Source organism: Podarcis gaigeae (genome assembly GCF_964106915.1).
Source record: "Podarcis gaigeae genome assembly, chromosome: 9".
Classification (NCBI taxonomy): domain Eukaryota; kingdom Metazoa; phylum Chordata; class Lepidosauria; order Squamata; family Lacertidae; genus Podarcis; species Podarcis gaigeae.
Window position 1 is genome coordinate 51,036,238 of NC_139685.1, and position 18,150 is coordinate 51,054,387.

Sequence of the window (18,150 nt, forward strand, 5' to 3'; positions counted from 1 at the left end):
ACTATATGCGAAGTGGATGTGTTTTACTTTCATTGGAAGCAGCTGTTCTAGAGTAAGATTACCAGATTTTTTTCCAATGCATCCGGGGACACTTTTCAACTTCAGTAGGAATGATATGGTTTTGTATGGGGACTGATTTGTAGAAACAGGGACTGTCCCCGGGAAACAGGGACATCTGGTAACCTTATTCTAGAGGCCGCCCCCCAACTTGGTTGGATTGCGCTGTGATGCTGCTGGGGGAAGGAGGCTTACCTCTTTCCTCCAGGTCTCACTTAAAGTCTGTTCTGACTTAAATCACTTAAATATGACTGCCCCCAAGCCACAAGGGGGCATCCAAATCACCCTCCCTCTTGTTGCTTCCATAAAAGACACTGGGAGATCCGTAATCAGGTATACTCTTCCGGTAAAGGGGAGGAAGTTAAAAAAAATAAATCCGAATACATGCAGCACACTTATCTTAAGTTGATATTGCAGTGCACATGTGATTCAGATCATTCAAGCATTTACAAGGGATTTAGGAAAACAGCAAATGCTTTATATGGAAGCAGACTATTAGCCAACCTGTAGCCCTCCAGATGTTAAGAGTGATGGATTTCTTTATCTAAATTATTGTTAACGAAAAGCTTAACCTCTCCAATTAAGATATTGTTTTTAATATCATGCTCACTGTGCTTTCCTGTAAAAATAAGGCCTCTCTCTTTCATGATCATCTTCCTTTTCAGAATCCTCACTAGTTGAAGACAAGCTGTCATCTCGTCTTCCTTCTTCAGGCTGGAAGGGAATGCTTGGTGAGAAGACAGCTGGAGTTTTGGGTGAATTGAATACTGAGCATGATCCTTCACTAGTGGATGAGTAATGGGATGGACCATCAATGGTTACTGACAAAAGATCCAATTCTGTCTCCTCTGGAAACTAATTGCAAAGAAAAAAAAAAGACATTCAAGTTATAGCTACTATCTCTATCAAAGGGAGTGGGGAGAAATCAGATGTCTGAAAGGCAAAGCACATCAAAAAATTATCCGAAGTAATATTTATTACTTTGGACAGTCCAAGGAAATTAAGCCATGAAACACGTTTACAAACAGATGAGTGAATGATCTAGGACAAGCACCTTAGAAAGAGAAATTAAAAAACAAAGCAATAAGCTTATGCTGGGAATACATACTAGTATGTATGATGATTTTATTTTAAAAAATTAAAAGCAAAGCTACAGAACAGCAAGAAACCCCAAGACCACCTACAAATAAGAGGAATGAACAGAAATTGTTAGTGAATGGATGTGCATGCAAAATTCTGGTACAAAATGTATAATACTATCTTTACAGATATGCTTTTAAAACTCAAAATAAAATAATTAATTCGACCCTAGGCATTTTTAAGGATAAAAGGTTTCAAGAGGCCTTCATGAATACTGGTTTCGATTTAGATGAGCATTTAAGTTTCAAGGAATGCTGCAATATGTATAGGGATCAGGATGTGCCAAATTTATGATTCTATCCTGGCTTGCTTTCCTGGTTTGTTAACCGACAATAAACCAAAGTTAATTGATTTGGACATAATAGGGAATATGCATATACAATTCAGATGTCATTAGAAAATGACATGTTTAAAGTGTTTTGTGTATTTTCCTTTTGATTCCCATACTTTGAGCAATGATTTATGCCTCAAAGATCTTGGGTTTAAACATCCTGATAGAATGTTTTGGGCACTCATTTAGATTGTCATTCATCACCCATTATTTTAAGGAGTGGAATCTTGTCTTGGCCTTTTTAGAACTATCAGTGTCAACATTCTTGGTTTGTTTAACGAGACAGGATACATTTCTGATGAGGAATAACTGATCTTTCATCAGCAATCTGTCACTGACCACATCAGCTGAAACAGTCAGCCTATGACAATAATCTAAAATTTAGCTTCATATTTCTGACTTACAAGGTCCTCTACCACCTGCCTTTGTTTTAGAGATATCGATTTGTAGTTTTAAAGTTTTAGCAATCCAAATATGTTAAATACATCTTACAACCAACCAGACTTCCATGGAGAACAAGCTCCAGAAAAAGAGAAATGATTAACACCACCCAAGAAAAAGAAGTACTGCACTTTGCCATATGGCCAGGTTTGCGAGTGTGTTGCCTGTATGCGTTATGATTAGGTAAGAGAGATGATCAATGAAGCGCTTTTCCATGCGATTAATTAGTATACTTATTGATTTTGAAAATACCTGAAAATACCCTTCCCCTGGAAGGCTGGATTGTTGTGCAATCCCCAAAACTGTTTTATTCAACTTAATTAAAAGTGAAAAAAGAAACAAAAATTAAAATAAGCATATCGAAGACACTGGCATGTTTAATGTGGTAACGTTGTATAAAAACCAAATTTCATTAGTGAACATAGCAATGGCTACATATGACAAATTACTGAAAAATTTAACACACAAAGCATGACAGAATGCATTATATGGATAACATGCACATGTATGTAACATAATATATAAATATACTAATAAATGAACATACTTAAAATATGTATATCTTCCACACACTAGTTACTGAAGTGAAGGTAGTTAAAAGGATGCAGAATTAAATCTGAATACATTTTAATCTTTCTTTACTTGCAATATTTGAAATATGCAGCTAGGGTACTGAATCGCCAGATAAACTTTCCCATCTCTATGTAACAATCACCTATTCTTAGTATATATTTCATCATGGGACTTAATGAATGCAGCACAACAGCTGATGGCTGTCTTACCGTGTCCTGTATGTTGAAAGTGACTCTGGGTCCAGGAGATGCTCCATCTACACGTATTTCTGGGAGGTCCTCACTTTCTCCAAGACGTGTACTATCACATATATAAAAAGTCTTTTAGTATTATTAATGTGGAACTTCTCAGTTATTTTATTCATATAGTAAATCTAGACAATAAAGGGTAAACACAGAGGCATTTCTGACAGTTGTTCCATTATTGTGGGGCTCCTTCTCAATTTAGAGCCACAACCTGAACATCTTCTAGGTGTTCTAGTCCTGAGTCTTTGGATTAGGCAGATTAAATGGCAATTCACTGACTTGCAAGAAACCAACTATTTCGCGTGGTTAGGAGCAACACAGCTGCACTGGATACAGAAGGCATACATAATACTTGATTTAAAGTGGTAAAACTAAAGTGGTAAAAAATTTAAGTGGTGGGGCTCTTCAGATGGGGTTGGCTCAATTTTCAGTCATTTCCACCCAGTTCTATGGGACAAAGTAAATGGAAGGCAAAACCTGAATCTCCACCCCAAATCTGAATTCACCCATGGTGGTGTATATTAAGTTGCTGTTCAACCCATGGGGAAACCTAAATTACTAGAAAATAATGAGCAGATGAAAAAAACATACAGATTAACATCTTTGACCTCTGAACAAGTATATGCATTTGTGTGTTTTTTAATCACCTTACCTTGCTCTGTCCATTCTTTTCAAAGGTGGCCTTCCAGATGCTGTAATACTTTTGGATCGATTATAGCTAGGTTTGTAGCCTAAGCCCCATTTGTCTTTCAGAGATGCTGCCTAAAAACAATCAAACAAAAACAACATTATTTCAATATTCCATCAACAGGACACTTACATAGCTTGACACTAAGGCAAATCAACTATTTAGGAATGCTACTTACCTACACATTCACACAGGCTACCAATATTGTAAATCAAAGGTATGATACTGAAAAAGTTAATTATGCTGACGTTCCATTGAGATCTGAATCTATTAGGTCTGCTTAACGTAAGGTCTGTGAATAGATTTAGACTCGCTCCTTAGAGCTATAGGTTCCAAGGAACTTTCAAATGATTGTTGGGCTGGATCAAAAGGTTGAGCAGGGTTTCAAGAATTTCTCAAAAGTGTAGTTTAAAGCCTCTCATGCACTTCTCCTGCAAGTAGATGATTGGCACTGTTTGCTTACTGGAGACATGCATAAGATGCTTCAAACAGCTACTGAAAAGCAATGGAAGGCAGTCTCCACATTCATGTTTCAGCTGAAATGGGAGTGTTGGGGTTTTCTAATGTGTTTCTCCTTCATTTAACATAGAAGGGGACAGCTGCTTCAAACAAGACTTTAGCAAAAGGGCCCTGTGCTCCTGTTTCAAGCTGAAATATAAGGGCAGCACAGGGCTGTCTTAAAGCCTGGGCAAGTCTCCTCACGCTCCTTTTAAACTTCCCAGATCAGATGTAAAAATGGAAGGGGGCTTGGGGGGGCTCACAGTGCTGTACATTAGATTTGGCCCGGGAAGCCAATCTTGATATAGGATCTGGCCTTTGGAGCCGAAAAGGTTCCCCCACTCCTTTGATGTAAAGAAGGAAAAAAATAGTAATTGTGAACACAGCTCCAGAGAGAATAGTAGGCCAGCACAGATCTGTGGTGGTAAGAAGAGAGTATGGGATGAGAGAACACATTTAAAGGGATAAGACAGCAGGTACTGTGAAATGGAGAGAGGAAAAAGACGATGGGTTCATATATCATATGGAAATAGGTGCAAAAAACCCAGAGCTAACAGAAATTGCTAAAAACAAAACTGCTGACTTGCACCAAAAAGGCTTTTCCATAGTTAACACAGAAATGCATCCCTCTTCTGTTAGGAAAAAAAGGGGCTCTCTGAGTGACTTATGTACCTGTGTCTTGATGATATTTATTTAAAATTTATACCCTGCTTGATTGTAAAACAAAAACTCCCCTCAAAGTGGTTTACAAAAGGTAAAACAGTAAAATTATCAATAAGAAGAATTAACAATAAGAATAATGCAACATTTTGAAAAAGAACATTTCAAAACAAACTATAGCTAATCATTTCAAAGTAGCAGTCACCAAATGCCTGGGTGAACAGGAATGTTTTCAAATTCCACCTAAACACTAATAACAAAGGGGACAGCTACACAGGGGGCATTCTGTAATTGGGGGGAATCACTACAGAGAAGGTCCTGTCATATCAGATACAGTGTTCTACTATCTTTTTAAAATGTGAAAACAATGTTCATGTAGCAATGTTACTGTGCTACAAAGGAATCTTAAGAATTGCTCACCCGCATACTGGACCTGCGCAGTTTTTTACGAACATCTCGGCGAATATCATTGACAGCGACCGACTCCAATTGCTGATAACGTTGAATTTCTTGGTTTATGGTTCCTTCACTTGCACCCAGTTTCCTGAGGACAGAATGGTGAAAACTCTGAGTAGAAAACTAAAGACAATTTGGTGTGATGATTAGAGCGGTGGACCTGGAAAGGGGAGGCACGGGTTCAGGGCGTTGGACTAGATGACACTTGGAGTCCTTTCCAACTCTACAATTCTATGAAATCCTGAGACCAGCCACTTTCTTCTTGCCAGGCAGAGTTGTTGTGAGGATAAAAGAGGACAACTATATGCCAAGGAGATGTTTGGAAGCATAGTGGCATAAAAATGTAAGATACAGTTTTAATCAAAAAGGCAGGTCTCTCACGGTTGATTTAATTATTCTGACCGAAAGATTTTTTTTAGAAAGGAAACACGCACACTTACTTTAGATCATCAATTACTTTGGCTTGTTCATTCAGCTCCCTTATGTCCACTAAACGTTTCACATACTTTCTTCCTCTCTGCTCTCCAGTCTGGTTATTAGATATCCCCTGCCTCCTATAGTCAGCATTCTCCTATTTAAGAATTAGAAAAGCATTTCATGTCATTGTCCGTTAAAAGTGGTAGCATTTAAGCAGAAGACCAGGTTTTCTACCACCAATCAAAATAGCATGCAAAATCATTTTGAAAAGAAGCCAGCTGATTCTTGATTTGCCAGTGACCCACTGATTCCACCATTCATTTAAAGAGATGCTATATATGCTACATACATGTCCCCATGAGCAAGACCTGCCCGCTTTTAAGTGTGAATTGTTAGGATAAGCAGTATCACTTGATGCTGATCCCGACAGATATTCTACAGGAACAGAGTGACGATGGCTTTTGGGGCTCAAGCCCAGCAGGTGATTTACAATCCGCTGCCCAAAAGTGAGCTTGTGTACATCTCCACATAGTGGACCACCTTCTGATTTCTAAATGATAACAAATAGCAAGATTAATAACTCAGGAAACGTTGATGCCACCATTCTCCTTATCGTCTGGCCCTTCTCTTAGGGTTCCTTGCAGGTTCTCTTTCTATTCTTTCCCACAAACCTTGGCTCCCACGTGGTCTACAAATGCAAGCTACTATGTATTATTGTTAACTCTAGAAAGATGTAGCAAATTCATCTACTCTCCACTGATCCCGGTCCTGTTATTCCTGTACATAACCAAGCTGTCCCTCGCTTGACATCAACTAACTGGAATTTCTACTTGTCAGGGACTGCAGATTGACACTGGTTTGCAGATAATCTTTGAACTAGGTTTAGGTTTGTTGTTTAAAGCAGTGTTAGCCAATGTGGCACCCTCCAGAGCTTGTTCAACTACAACTCCCATCATTCCTGACACAGGCCATACTAGCTGGGGCTGATGGGAATTGCTAGACTACAACATCCAGGGTCACTATGTTGGCTACCCCTGACTTAAGAGTCTTCAACAAATCATTTCTTTTTTAAAAAAACAACCTACTACTACACTGTAAATAAATTTCAGTAATGGGATAATTAGCTCTTTAATTTTAACTGAAGAGACCAATACTATGCATGCTTCTTTGGCAGTGACCTCAATTGGACTTGCCTAGTAAATATATGCAGAACTGCAGCCTTAATCCAATACCAACATTCAAAGAACTGTAAAACTAGTTCTGGGGGTCCAAATAAACTTCTTTTCTTCTAAACAACAGTTCAGCAATGGAAACTAAGGGGAATTCTAAAAGCTGTTTGTGCTATGTTCATTAGCTTTTCAAACAACACAAACACATTCCATTGAGCTTAATGAAAGCTCCTTGCAAGAGTCTGAGCCCACAAATATAACTTGAATCATGCTGCACTCTGTTAATACATATTACAAAACTCTTATGTCTAAGTAAATATGCAGTATGCCAAGCTGCTATTTTGCTTCATGTATTAGAATTATATTTAAGATTTATTAATCAGTTTACTAACCACACTAACAGCAGGAGACATGGTATCAACTTCATCCTCATCTGATAGGTCAACCATGTTAACAGAGTTAAGGTCAGCAATGTCATCTAAATCTTCTTCTCCTGTCAATGTTGTAAGGGTATTTCCTAGAGCATTTAATCTTTTCCCAATATTAGGATCCATGTGCACATCAATGCCACACATCTTCCACAGCACATTAAGAGTCCATGTCCCAGCACTATTACTTTCTGTATTAATAGAAAAAAGGGGTGGGAGAGAGAGCACATCACATTTTTCATTTAGGTATGCAAAAACTAGTATCTAGTATTTCACCAGCAGCTTAAGACATTTTTTCCAGTTATACTGTACATGGTTAGAAACATCATAGCAGTTTACCACATTCTGCAATGCACATGCTGCTTACTCTTGTCTGTTTGTCAGATGGGAAAAAAGGATAAAATAATGGATTGTCACAGGAACAAGAAAAAATGTGCAGTGCTTTCTTCAAATGGGCAATTAAACTTTATTTACTACTGCTATTACAGTGGTACCTCGGGTTACATACACTTCAGGTTACAGACTCTGCTAACCCAGAAATAGTACCTCAGGTTAAGAACTTTGCTTCAGGATGAGAACAGAAATCGTGCTCCGAAGGCGCGGCGGCAGCAGGAGGCCCCATTAGCTAAAGTGGTGCTTCAGGTTAAGAACAGTTTCAGGTTAAGTACAGACCTCCAGAACGAATTAAGTACTTAACCCGAGGTACCACTGTACTTTAACATTTACCTCAACATCTCTTATATTTTAACATTCTTATTCAAAGGCTGAACAGAATAATCACACACTGAACTATAACCATAGAATTGGAAGAGACCACAAGGGTCATCTAGTTCAACCCCCAGCAATGGAATAGTTTGCTCAAACCCATGACACCGAGATTAAAAGCTATAAAGTGGTACCTCGGGTTACATACGCTTCAGGTTACATACACTTCAGGTTACAGACTCTGCTAACCCAGAAATAGTACCTCAGGTTAAGAACTTTGCTTCAGGATGAGAACAGAAATCGTGCTCCGGCGGCGCGGCGGCAGCGGGAGGCCCCATTAGCTAAAGTGGTGCTTCAGGTTAAGAATGGACCTCCGGAACGAATTAAGCACATAACCAGAGGTACCACTGTACCAGCTTTTGTAACATTCTATAATGTTTTAATCCAACTGTTAAGACCCATCCCCACCAAGGCTACAATTTGTTCCTGAATATAAATCTCCTGTATTAAAGACTGAGATGGGATGACAGATGCACAATAAAAAGGAAGACTCACACAGAGACTGAAGCTGCTTTGAAATAAGTGCTGCTTTGAAATAGCTCTTACCTGCAGCTGCTTGCCCTGTTGTTCTTGAGCACACTTCGTAGGTGCCATCTGGCACTACGCCTAAAGATGTGAGAAAACTACAGTGAACCTACCATCACATCACAAGGCTTTTTAGGTGAAACTTGCACTAATACATAATCAACCATTTCCTAATCATATTTCATTCTCCTGTAGTAGTTAAATAAATATGAGTGGATCAAGAGTGTGCTCCTTTCAGCAAATAGAAGGATTCCTTCTGTCCACAGAATGGACTTTTTGTAAATCAAAGTTCAACCTTCCCTTCCTCCTGCAGTGCCCTGTGCCACCTCCCCACAGGGTTCTGGTTGGTTCCTCACCTCTGGGGAGGTTTTGGGGGCGGGCATACAGGGTTGCAGGAAGAAGCAGGAATCACTGAAAATCACTCCCCTCTATTAAATTGGCAGGAGTGGCCCATGCATGGAACTCTGTTCATGGGAAGACTGTATCCACCCCATTAATTTTCTTGAACTGGCATCTGGACATTTCTTACAGTAATACTAAATTCTTATTTCTGTATTCTTCTATATAGGGTAGCCATTCCCACCCCCACCCCCCACCGCAAAGCATTTTTGGATGCCATTTGTTCTTAAAGTGTCTGTCCGGTGATGGAAGGGTCCTATCAATTGAAAGAGACAGGAGGCAGTCTCAGTACACAGACACCAACCCATGTCCCCTATAAATCTGCTCTGGGAAGAACTTCTGAAGTCACAAAGGACAGCAGAAGTGAGAGGGAATTGACAAAAATGACTTCTTTCCTTGTTTCACTAGATAAGGCTTCCGTCAGTGCTGACACACCAATGGATGATCCAGGAAATAAGAATCATCTTACTTATTTCTCCAAACATGAAGGTGAAACACAAGTTAGGGTGGTATTCCATGAATGCATCCCATCAGTACAAGTATTCCCACTTGAGCAGAGACCCCCCCTTTCCCCCCCACCCCTTGTGCATGTCCCACACCCTCCCCAAATATATTCCTGAGGGTTGGGGAAACCCTGAGAACAGATTTAGTAGGGGAAGGAGAGGAAGAGAGAGTTCTATTGTGCAAGCAGAAATCCTTGTGCTGAGAGAACGTTCGTGGAACACTATGTAAGAAACACCTTATGCTTTTTTGTGGAGCTTCTCAAAATGTGCAGAATTAGCAATAGCCGAGACAATAAGATAAAGGCTTACAGGCATTCATGACTAGATCTCCTCGCACTTCTGGCTTCCAGTCATCCCAGCTTGTTTCAAAGCCATCAGCAAAGCGAATGCAGAAGTTTTTAAAATGACCTTTGCTGACAAGAGATTCTGAAGAGCAGGCAGTAATTAAAGTACTTTCAATGGTCAGGACTAATGCAGAACCAGTGTCCAGATCAGCTGTGTGATTAGACTGAAAAAAGCAAGGAACTATTGTATAAAAGTCTATTTCAGAAATAAGAAAGAATTCAGGCTGACTTCCTCACTCATAGTCATTTCTAGTCTCCCTTTATGAAGTAGGTACACACACACACACACACACACACACACACACACACATCAAAATTAACTTATATAAATTAGTATTTAATCAATAACTGGATCCCTGGCAGCTCTCTTAAGTTCAACCCCCTACAGCAAATTCCTGCTTTTCGTTACAAGTATGCACAAACTTGTAATTAAGCCCATCTTTATGAGTTTTAACTTTAAGGGTTATTTCCTAATGTTAGTTATTTACTTTACAGTACCTAGCATAATCTAGTTTTACAGTACCTATCCGTAACTAGCATAATCTAGTTTTACAAAACATCCTTTTCATGGATAAATCCATGATAAGCAGCATTTTTAACAAGCTAGCATATATCTAGAGGCTGCAGCACAACATATATCTGGAAAAGGTAGTTTTTCAGTTTCAAATCTAACATGAACTTCACAGGAATATATAGAGCGCTCTCAGTTACATTCTACATTCTATTACACATGGGGAAATACAGCTCATCAGATGTTATTGATAACACTTATTACTTACACAGAAACTCTGTTTTTCTTTCTGTCCCCCAAAATTAATCTTGTGGCCCTGCCTCTGAATCTGTACCAATATTAAAAGCATTACATTGATATGTTTTGGTCATTGAGATCTTTTAAAAGCAAAAGTATAACAAGTTATGTATTATATTCAACACTAAGTCACCCAAACCTTTTAGCTTTAGTTGCACTACAAAATTCAATTTTATGGTACATATTATACAATCCCAATTGTATCCATCACTATAGATAATTATTAATTATAACAGTAAATATACATTCTTTCATTTAGTTTAATCCATATCAATTGCAATTTATTAAATTATATGTTGTGTTTTTCTTATAAGGCTTTAAGAGTAGTGTATATTACATTAATTCTTTCAGGGACAAGGTCACATCATCTAGTTCCAACATCAGTGTAGTTTTTTTTACACTGTGCTCTAATTTGCAAATCAAAAGCAGATGGACATAAAACATATGCTTCTCATTTATTTCAGCTGTACCATCACAGTAATAAGAAAACTTCACTGTAGAATTTGGAGACTTTTTTTAAAAAAAATCATTTTCTAATAAAGTGAGTAAGAAACATAGCTTGTGATATGTGCTCTCTCTACAGCATAAATACAACTTGCAGTACTAATTCAAGTTTCAGGGACTCAAAGAATTGAAGTCAACTATTCTACTAAGAGTAGACATTGAAATTAATGAACCAAACTTAGTTGTGTTTACTAACATCAGCGGAACTATTCCAAGTAGGATTAGCACTGAATACAACCTAAACTGATTAATTTATGAAATATGCACAGTTTTAGTTTTTTAAAAGATGTAAATTGTTAATGGTTACTATGTAGGTATACTTTAAAATCTTATCAAATACTTAAAAGAATATTAAGAAAATAAATTGAATCTATAAATATTAGTAAAACGACCATCTTAATTATAATCTGAAAACCACTTGCAAGTCTTCAAACATTTCGACATATTCTGTTTTGAGATATCTAACCATCAATGAAAAGAATTACTGAAATTTTTGAGTTTTGTAGCTTCTCTCAAACAATAACTATTACCCAGAAGCATACTGATACTGCAATAGTAAACTTCAATATTATTTAATTTTTAAAAATTATGTTATTTTCTTTAATACCTGTGGTGTATTGGTGATGGGCAGGCAAATTCCCAAGTCATTAACTGTTAGCTGGAGGAAGAGTGTCCCAAAAGCTTGAGCAGATGTCTGCTGGATTCCAGGTAACATATCAACTATTTCTTTTGTAGCCATATGAATATCTTTATTCAAGGCCATTCTCTGTTCATTCCAGTTGTCATAAGCAGCCTTGTAGTTCAGCCAGAAAAGCACAGCTTAGCAAGGGAGAAAAATGTTTTCACTATTTTAGAACAAATTAATATAGAAAATCATTCTAAGTTCAGCTATAATAAATTGCTGTGCCCTGTCAGTTATTGAACACATGTTTCTCTGTCTTGTTCTGCTTCTGGACTACAATATATGTTAATATGGCATGGAACCAAGTCAACATGATTCCGGCTATTGGCCTTTTAAATAAAGTAACATTTCCTTGCCTAACCGTAGTTTTCAGTGCACACATCTCTTTTGGTAAAACAAAAGCCAACACAAAGTCCACTAGTACCTCTGTCAAAGGCCACAGGCTGAGCAAAAACAATTGGCCGGTTCAAAGTAATGAGCACAGCTTCTCGATCTGACGAACCGCTGATTTCTTCTCTCAGAGCATTTCTTAATCCAATTCGGGTTTTAAAATAAGCAACTTGATGGAAGTCTGATCCAGCTTCTTCATAAACCTTAAGACATTCCAAACATATCAACAGGGAGAATACAGCGGAGCAAAAGACCAAGCTTGGAAGGATACAAACATAATAATTTTAAAACGGAGGTATTCTTAAACGTACACTTATTGGGCTAGGGACCAGAGTTGGAGCAGATTTGGGGGAGAATGGGAGACCAAAAAAGAAGCTGAGAGCACCTCGTTTTGTGAGTGGAATTCAGCTTATTAGAACAGGGTGCTTCCAGCTCCCTTTTCAGCTTTCCTTGTCCCCTCAACTTCCACTCACTGACGTTTTTCAGGATCCTGTTTACAGAAGGGCACATGGGGATCTAATCCAAAGTTTTATAAAGCCATGTTTAACATTTCTTTCTTCATTCCATTTTGAGAACCAGAAAATGTCACCAGCAGGCTGTAAAATCATAATTACTCACCTGATGTTTGACGATTTGTCCCAATGCCAGATTTAAGTCCACTTGGCATTTACCGAAGAGCTTTAGGTAGCTGGCACTACCAGGCATTGCTTTGGTTTGCAATCTATTTGAGAGCTCCAGTTCTATTAGTCCTGTTTCAAATCTTACCGCCCTCATAGATGGTGTGGTGGCTGTTACCTGGATACCCTAATAATGTAAAGGAAGGACTTTAAATACACACCTCAGTCTCTCAAACACATTTTTATAAACATATCATTTAAGAAACCTTCTGCCTTTCACAATAGTTTCCATGAAAGGTAATAATTCTTTTGTTTGTTCCTTTAATTTAGAAAACATTATTAGAGGAGGAAAACAAACCACTGAGAGACATTCTAATACCCAAGAGAAAACGAGATTCCCTGCATTCTCATTCACTATTGATTTCACATTTCATTACAATATAACCACTGGCCACACTTGGAAGAACCCATGAATATCAAACATACTTTAAACTGCAGACTCAAGGAGTAGAGGAGAATCTTTGGCTTTTCTCCATCAGTTGTTCCATCATGTTCATTCCAAAGAGGAATAGGTTGCTCCCCTCCTGCATTTATAATTAAAACAACACAGTTCCAGAATTCAATTAAGCCTTTGTCATTGCCACAAGATTAAGGCTGAGGATGGGTTAAAAAACACACACACATCACACCTATCCAACTTTCTAAATGCAACTGCCCAATATGATCCAGCTGTCACTTCTCCAGTCCCAAAGGTGAAACAAGATTTGAGAACTCAAAGAGTAGTTGTAAGAACAACAATATAAATGATTATATAGTATTAGAAATGGACAGACATTGTTTTCATAGTACCCCAACCCATTCAAAACATGCTGGCATGTATAAACGGCATACATTGACTTAGAGATAGTTGCCACAACACACTGATTACTATTATATTTGACTAAAACAACAACAGCACAGTTTTAATGACAACAAAGTAAGTGTGCCATCTCACCAACAATAAACGACCTTTGGCGAGTGGTAACACTGTTCAAGAAAATTACATAATAATAATAAAAGAAATAGTAAGTAAGTGAAATTTTGCAAAAACGCATTCCTACCAAAGGGTGGTATTTTAATATTAATCATTTCCAGAGCAGATTCACTGAAATCAATTTCAATTGGTGTATTCCGAATATATGACTTAGTTGGATATCACCCACAGTGTGTAACTATTGCCTGCTTGTGTCTAATACAGAATAATAGAAACATCACAGTCCACATTTTTTGAATAAAATATGTGACTTCAGATACCATAAATAGTAGGAAGCAACATTAGTGTGGAGCTTTGAGTGCTGCCTGTTCAGTTTAGTAATGTTTTCAAGCAGTTAGGCTTACCTGAGACTTTCTGTATAACTTCATTGACCTCTTTCATAAATACTTTCTGCACGAAAACCAAATGGTTCAAAAGGTCTGTTGTCAGATTATGCTCAAAGGACCCAACCTGGGAGGAAAGGGAGAAGCCTTTTAACAGATGTTGATTCATGATGAAGAGCTTGAAGCAAACAATAGGAAAAAGTGTAACATTTATTTTTGAGATGAATGAATTTCTAAAACTAAAATACACACAACTCAAGATACAATATAGTTAGGAAGATTTATGTTGCAGAACCTGGATGTAAGGAGCCACATGGTAGAAGCAGAACTGTTTCAGACATCGTACAATTACATAAGCACAATCATAAAAATATATTGTTATGTAAACTTTAAATATACAGGCATAATGTATAAATACTAATGCTTTTTTATTGGGGGGAAAAATCAGGCTAATTTGCTTTTAACACCTGATTCTATCAGTAATTTTAATGCATATTTTATCTAAATCACTGTGATGTTTTGATGATTAAGTTGCATATAAATCCTGTTAAAATAAAAATGATAAATAATATATATATATATATACTACATACCTCAGCTACACAGCGCAAATAATTTCCCTGGAGATAGTAACCTTGCTTAGTGGGCAGCTCATCTATACTCCATATTTGATCTGAATAGGTATCATGTTCTTCCATTATGTATTTGCCTGACATAGTTACAGGAGGAAGATTAAGACTGGCTGAAGGAGGTATGGTAGACATATCAGTGGCAGAGACTTTGGAAGTGAACCGCAACCTGTGATTTGGCAGCTCAAATGTAAACATTGTTTGTGCACCTGTGAAAAGAAAACAGCCAATTGACTAGTCTACATGAATGCATTGCAGTTATAGAAACAGTCACCCACTTCCTACTTTCCATGTCAATGCTATCCCTTCCTCTTGATGAGGCTGGATTTCAACAGTTTTTATCTCATTCCTCAGATGGTATGGACATTATGCAAGTGCAAGGGAAGTATGCCTACCAGCTGTCCCAAAACACAACCATTACCATATTGGCCCGAATATAAGCTGCGTCTGAATATAAACCGCCTCCTTAAAATTCTGCAGGCACTCACACGCATTCTGTTTTACTGTACGTCTGTTTTGGCAGTGATATCGCAAAAGACAATTTTTGTAAGGTCACAAATGAAAGCTGCACTTTTAACTTTTCACGGTCAGAATTTGGAAAAAAAAGTGAGGCTTATATTCAGGCCAAACAGTACTTTTTAGGACCTATTCTATTCCATTAACTGCTATTCAACTCCATTAACAACCTAAAAATAAACAACAGAAATCAATGAACAAAGTACACTGCATATGCAATATTAAGATAATATATCATCTCTGTAAGACAGGTGGAGGTTCATATTTAAATATTTGATAGTTAAACCCCCAAACCTTTTTGTTTCATTGCACTCAAACATCACTGAAGACCTAACTGTATATTGAACACAAAATATTACATATTGCTGTCTATTTTAAAATCCTTCCTGAGTGTGGCAATAGCAATTCAAGCAGCCACTAAAACGTGAACTAATGACGCTTTGTTGTGATGCAAAACTATTCTCTTTGCAAAAGCAAAACAGACAACTGTTGTTTAATGATTTAGCTAATTTCCACACACAAAATCAATGCATTTTTTTACACCTAGAGCATTCCCACATGTGCCAACCAACCTGGGAACACCGCCCAATATGAAGCAATGTTACCTGTCATTCCATGACTTCTCATTCTTCCCATCTTGTATTCTGCTTTCAGAGATGGCAGCAGTGCTGCTCCAATCGCAATTCCATCAATCATGGCACTGAATTTAAGAACTATGGGCTTCTTTTCCAAACCTTCTGGCAACTGTGGAAACTCATTGGTTTCTACAGGTGTCTGATTTACACTTGTGGGTGTTTTTTCTGCAGGCATTGGTGTTGCAATATCTTCTTTTGTAGGCTGGGCACTATTTTTTTTTTTTTTTAAAAAGAATACCAATTACTAGATATTAAAAACATTGTAACATATGAGCTTGAGCATGCAAATTTAGTTCACCCTAGCATGCGAATCAAGCCTCCAAATAGACACATATATCAACTGCGATACTCACACTACAGTTGGCTGTCTGATGAGGTCAGAGATTTGTTTCGAGAGCTGATGAGAGCTGCGTACCATCATGCTGTGCAGTGTAGCTGGATGCTGAGGAATGTTGATGCTAATAGCCCCTACTTTGAAGACTGCAGCATTGTTTGTTTTCAGCCCCCTTTGGGCACTATAAAGAGCCTGCGATTTGGCAATGCTACATTTCACCACAGTTCTAAGAAGAAGAAGAAACTTGTTTACATGTTTTAAAATACAAAGCAGCTCTAGTGAATCATCTTGCATCCTCAGTAAAATTTATCAGCAATTCACACTGTAACCCTATCCTCACTTACCTAAGAGTAAACTCCACTGAACTAAATGGGGCTTACTTCAGGGTAGAGGTGTATATGATTGCATAGTTGCAGAGACTAATTGTCAAATCTCATATTACATGGGAGATTCCCATTCCAGGAACCTAAACTGAAGCTGACAATTGTGGCTAGAAACCAGCAAAGAACGACCGCAAATTAAGCATGACTACTGTCAACTGATGCAGTCATTTGCTTTAATGACATGCATGGGCATATGCAGCAAAATAATTCCAATCATTTAAAAAAGCAACACCACACTCTGGGCAAAAAGACAACACAGACAGACCACCATGCAAATCTCCCAGTAAAGGATTTTACTTTTACTGTTTAAGAAGATAACCTTTCCAACAGCTAATGCCAAACAGACAAATAGATTACCTAATAAGAACACTGAAATATATCTTTTCCCACTAAAATGCAAGCTTCAGTGAAAACTTTGTAGCTATTTTATGTTTCTGAAGTAAGCAGAAAAAGAGCAAATGCAATATATTTTAAATAGAAAAACAAAGAAAACTTGAAACACAGTTATTTCATCACATTTGACTGACATGTATGAATGACCAATACTACTCGTACCATATCTGTACTTTAAATATCCTTTCCAATTTTCTTGGGGATCAAGAAGCCAACATTTCATACTTTCAAGCAAGACATAAGTATACAAATTGTTATCTATCAAAATAAGATTCTAATTATTGGCTCCGGCAAGGAGAAATTTCCCCTATACTTGCCTATCAAAACCTGCAGCAAAAACCTGCAGCCAAAACCTAATACTCTCACAAGCCTTGTGAACTGCAATCATTATACAGAAAAAATTGTGAAACATTTCATTGAGATTTACTACTTTTGTGAATGTGGTTTAGAAATGCAGCCTTAATTGAAATACTTGATCTTAAATGGTCTTGAGACCAATTGCTTAGATCAAAGGTGGTGAATCTCTTGCCTCTGGGTCTATTTAGATCCACCGGATCGCCTCATTTGACCCTGTGAGGCTGTTTTGGCCAAGCTGTGCCACCTGCTGCACACCTGTCATTTTATATGATGCCACGTGAGGGGCAGGTAAAGGAAGAAATTGGACAAAAGAGGTTTTTCAGGCACCTACAAAGCTCTTCCCCCAGTTCTTGCCCAGTGATCAATTAGCCCTGTGCTTAGCACTTCCCAAGTGTCAGGCACAGGGCTTGCAAAGGCCATTACATCACTTTCCAAGCAACCAACCATTAGCTGTCAAGTGATTGGGAAGCACTGCACAAAGGGCATTGGAAGCTTTCTCTGGAAAGAAAAAAACACATTCTGTTTTGAAAATGAATTTCTTTTCTTTCCAAAGGAAGCAGTATGTATTCAAAGTGCTGGAGAAATTTGAACATTTTTTCTTTCATTCCAGAGAAGCAGTTATTGTGGAAACTGCTTTGAATACAAACTGCTTTCTCTGCAGATGGAAAATGCTCCAGTTTCAAAGGGCCTTTTGGAAGCCACCCCCCTCTGCGCCAATTAGCTGACTGGTGGAGCTGAAAGCACATCTTCAAAGGAAGTTGCTTTATCTATCAGCTGATCACTGATGACTGGTGACCTCCTTTGGACTTGGACAAGTGCCAATCAACTATCATCATTACTGATTTCAGCTGATCAACAGGTAAGTGGTCCCACTGACCTGTCAAATTTGGCCTATGAAGGGTGGGGT

The 18,150-nt window shown here is 38.0% G+C and overlaps 1 protein-coding gene across 37 annotated transcripts in view; it reads right to left on the minus strand.

Annotated features, from left to right (window-relative positions):
* Positions 1-18,150, minus strand: part of BLTP1 (bridge-like lipid transfer protein family member 1) — a 102,815-nt gene that overhangs the window by 19,988 nt on the left and 64,677 nt on the right. For 8 of the 37 annotated variants that reach the window (XM_083755144.1, XM_083755143.1, XM_083755131.1 and 5 more), the window contains 18 exons: positions 16,130-16,336; positions 15,747-15,985; positions 14,590-14,834; positions 14,018-14,123; positions 13,127-13,224; positions 12,642-12,827; positions 12,058-12,226; positions 11,559-11,770; positions 10,419-10,478; positions 9,605-9,803; positions 8,415-8,474; positions 7,068-7,294; positions 5,530-5,660; positions 5,054-5,177; positions 3,440-3,549; positions 2,752-2,842; positions 2,222-2,284; positions 668-912 (listed from right to left, as the gene is read on the minus strand). In XM_083755144.1, the coding sequence (XP_083611270.1) occupies positions 668-912; positions 2,222-2,284; positions 2,752-2,842; positions 3,440-3,549; positions 5,054-5,177; positions 5,530-5,660; positions 7,068-7,294; positions 8,415-8,474; positions 9,605-9,803; positions 10,419-10,478; positions 11,559-11,770; positions 12,058-12,226; positions 12,642-12,827; positions 13,127-13,224; positions 14,018-14,123; positions 14,590-14,834; positions 15,747-15,985; positions 16,130-16,336 (2,772 nt within the window). Of the gene's footprint in view, positions 1-667; positions 913-2,221; positions 2,285-2,751; positions 2,843-3,439; positions 3,550-5,053; positions 5,178-5,529; positions 5,661-5,855; positions 6,057-7,067; positions 7,295-8,414; positions 8,475-9,604; positions 9,804-10,418; positions 10,479-11,558; positions 11,771-12,057; positions 12,227-12,641; positions 12,828-13,126; positions 13,225-14,017; positions 14,124-14,589; positions 14,835-15,746; positions 15,986-16,129; positions 16,337-18,150 lie in introns of all 37 variants that reach the window. The other 29 variants (XM_083755121.1, XM_083755141.1, XM_083755154.1 and 26 more) reach the window with 9 other exon arrangements.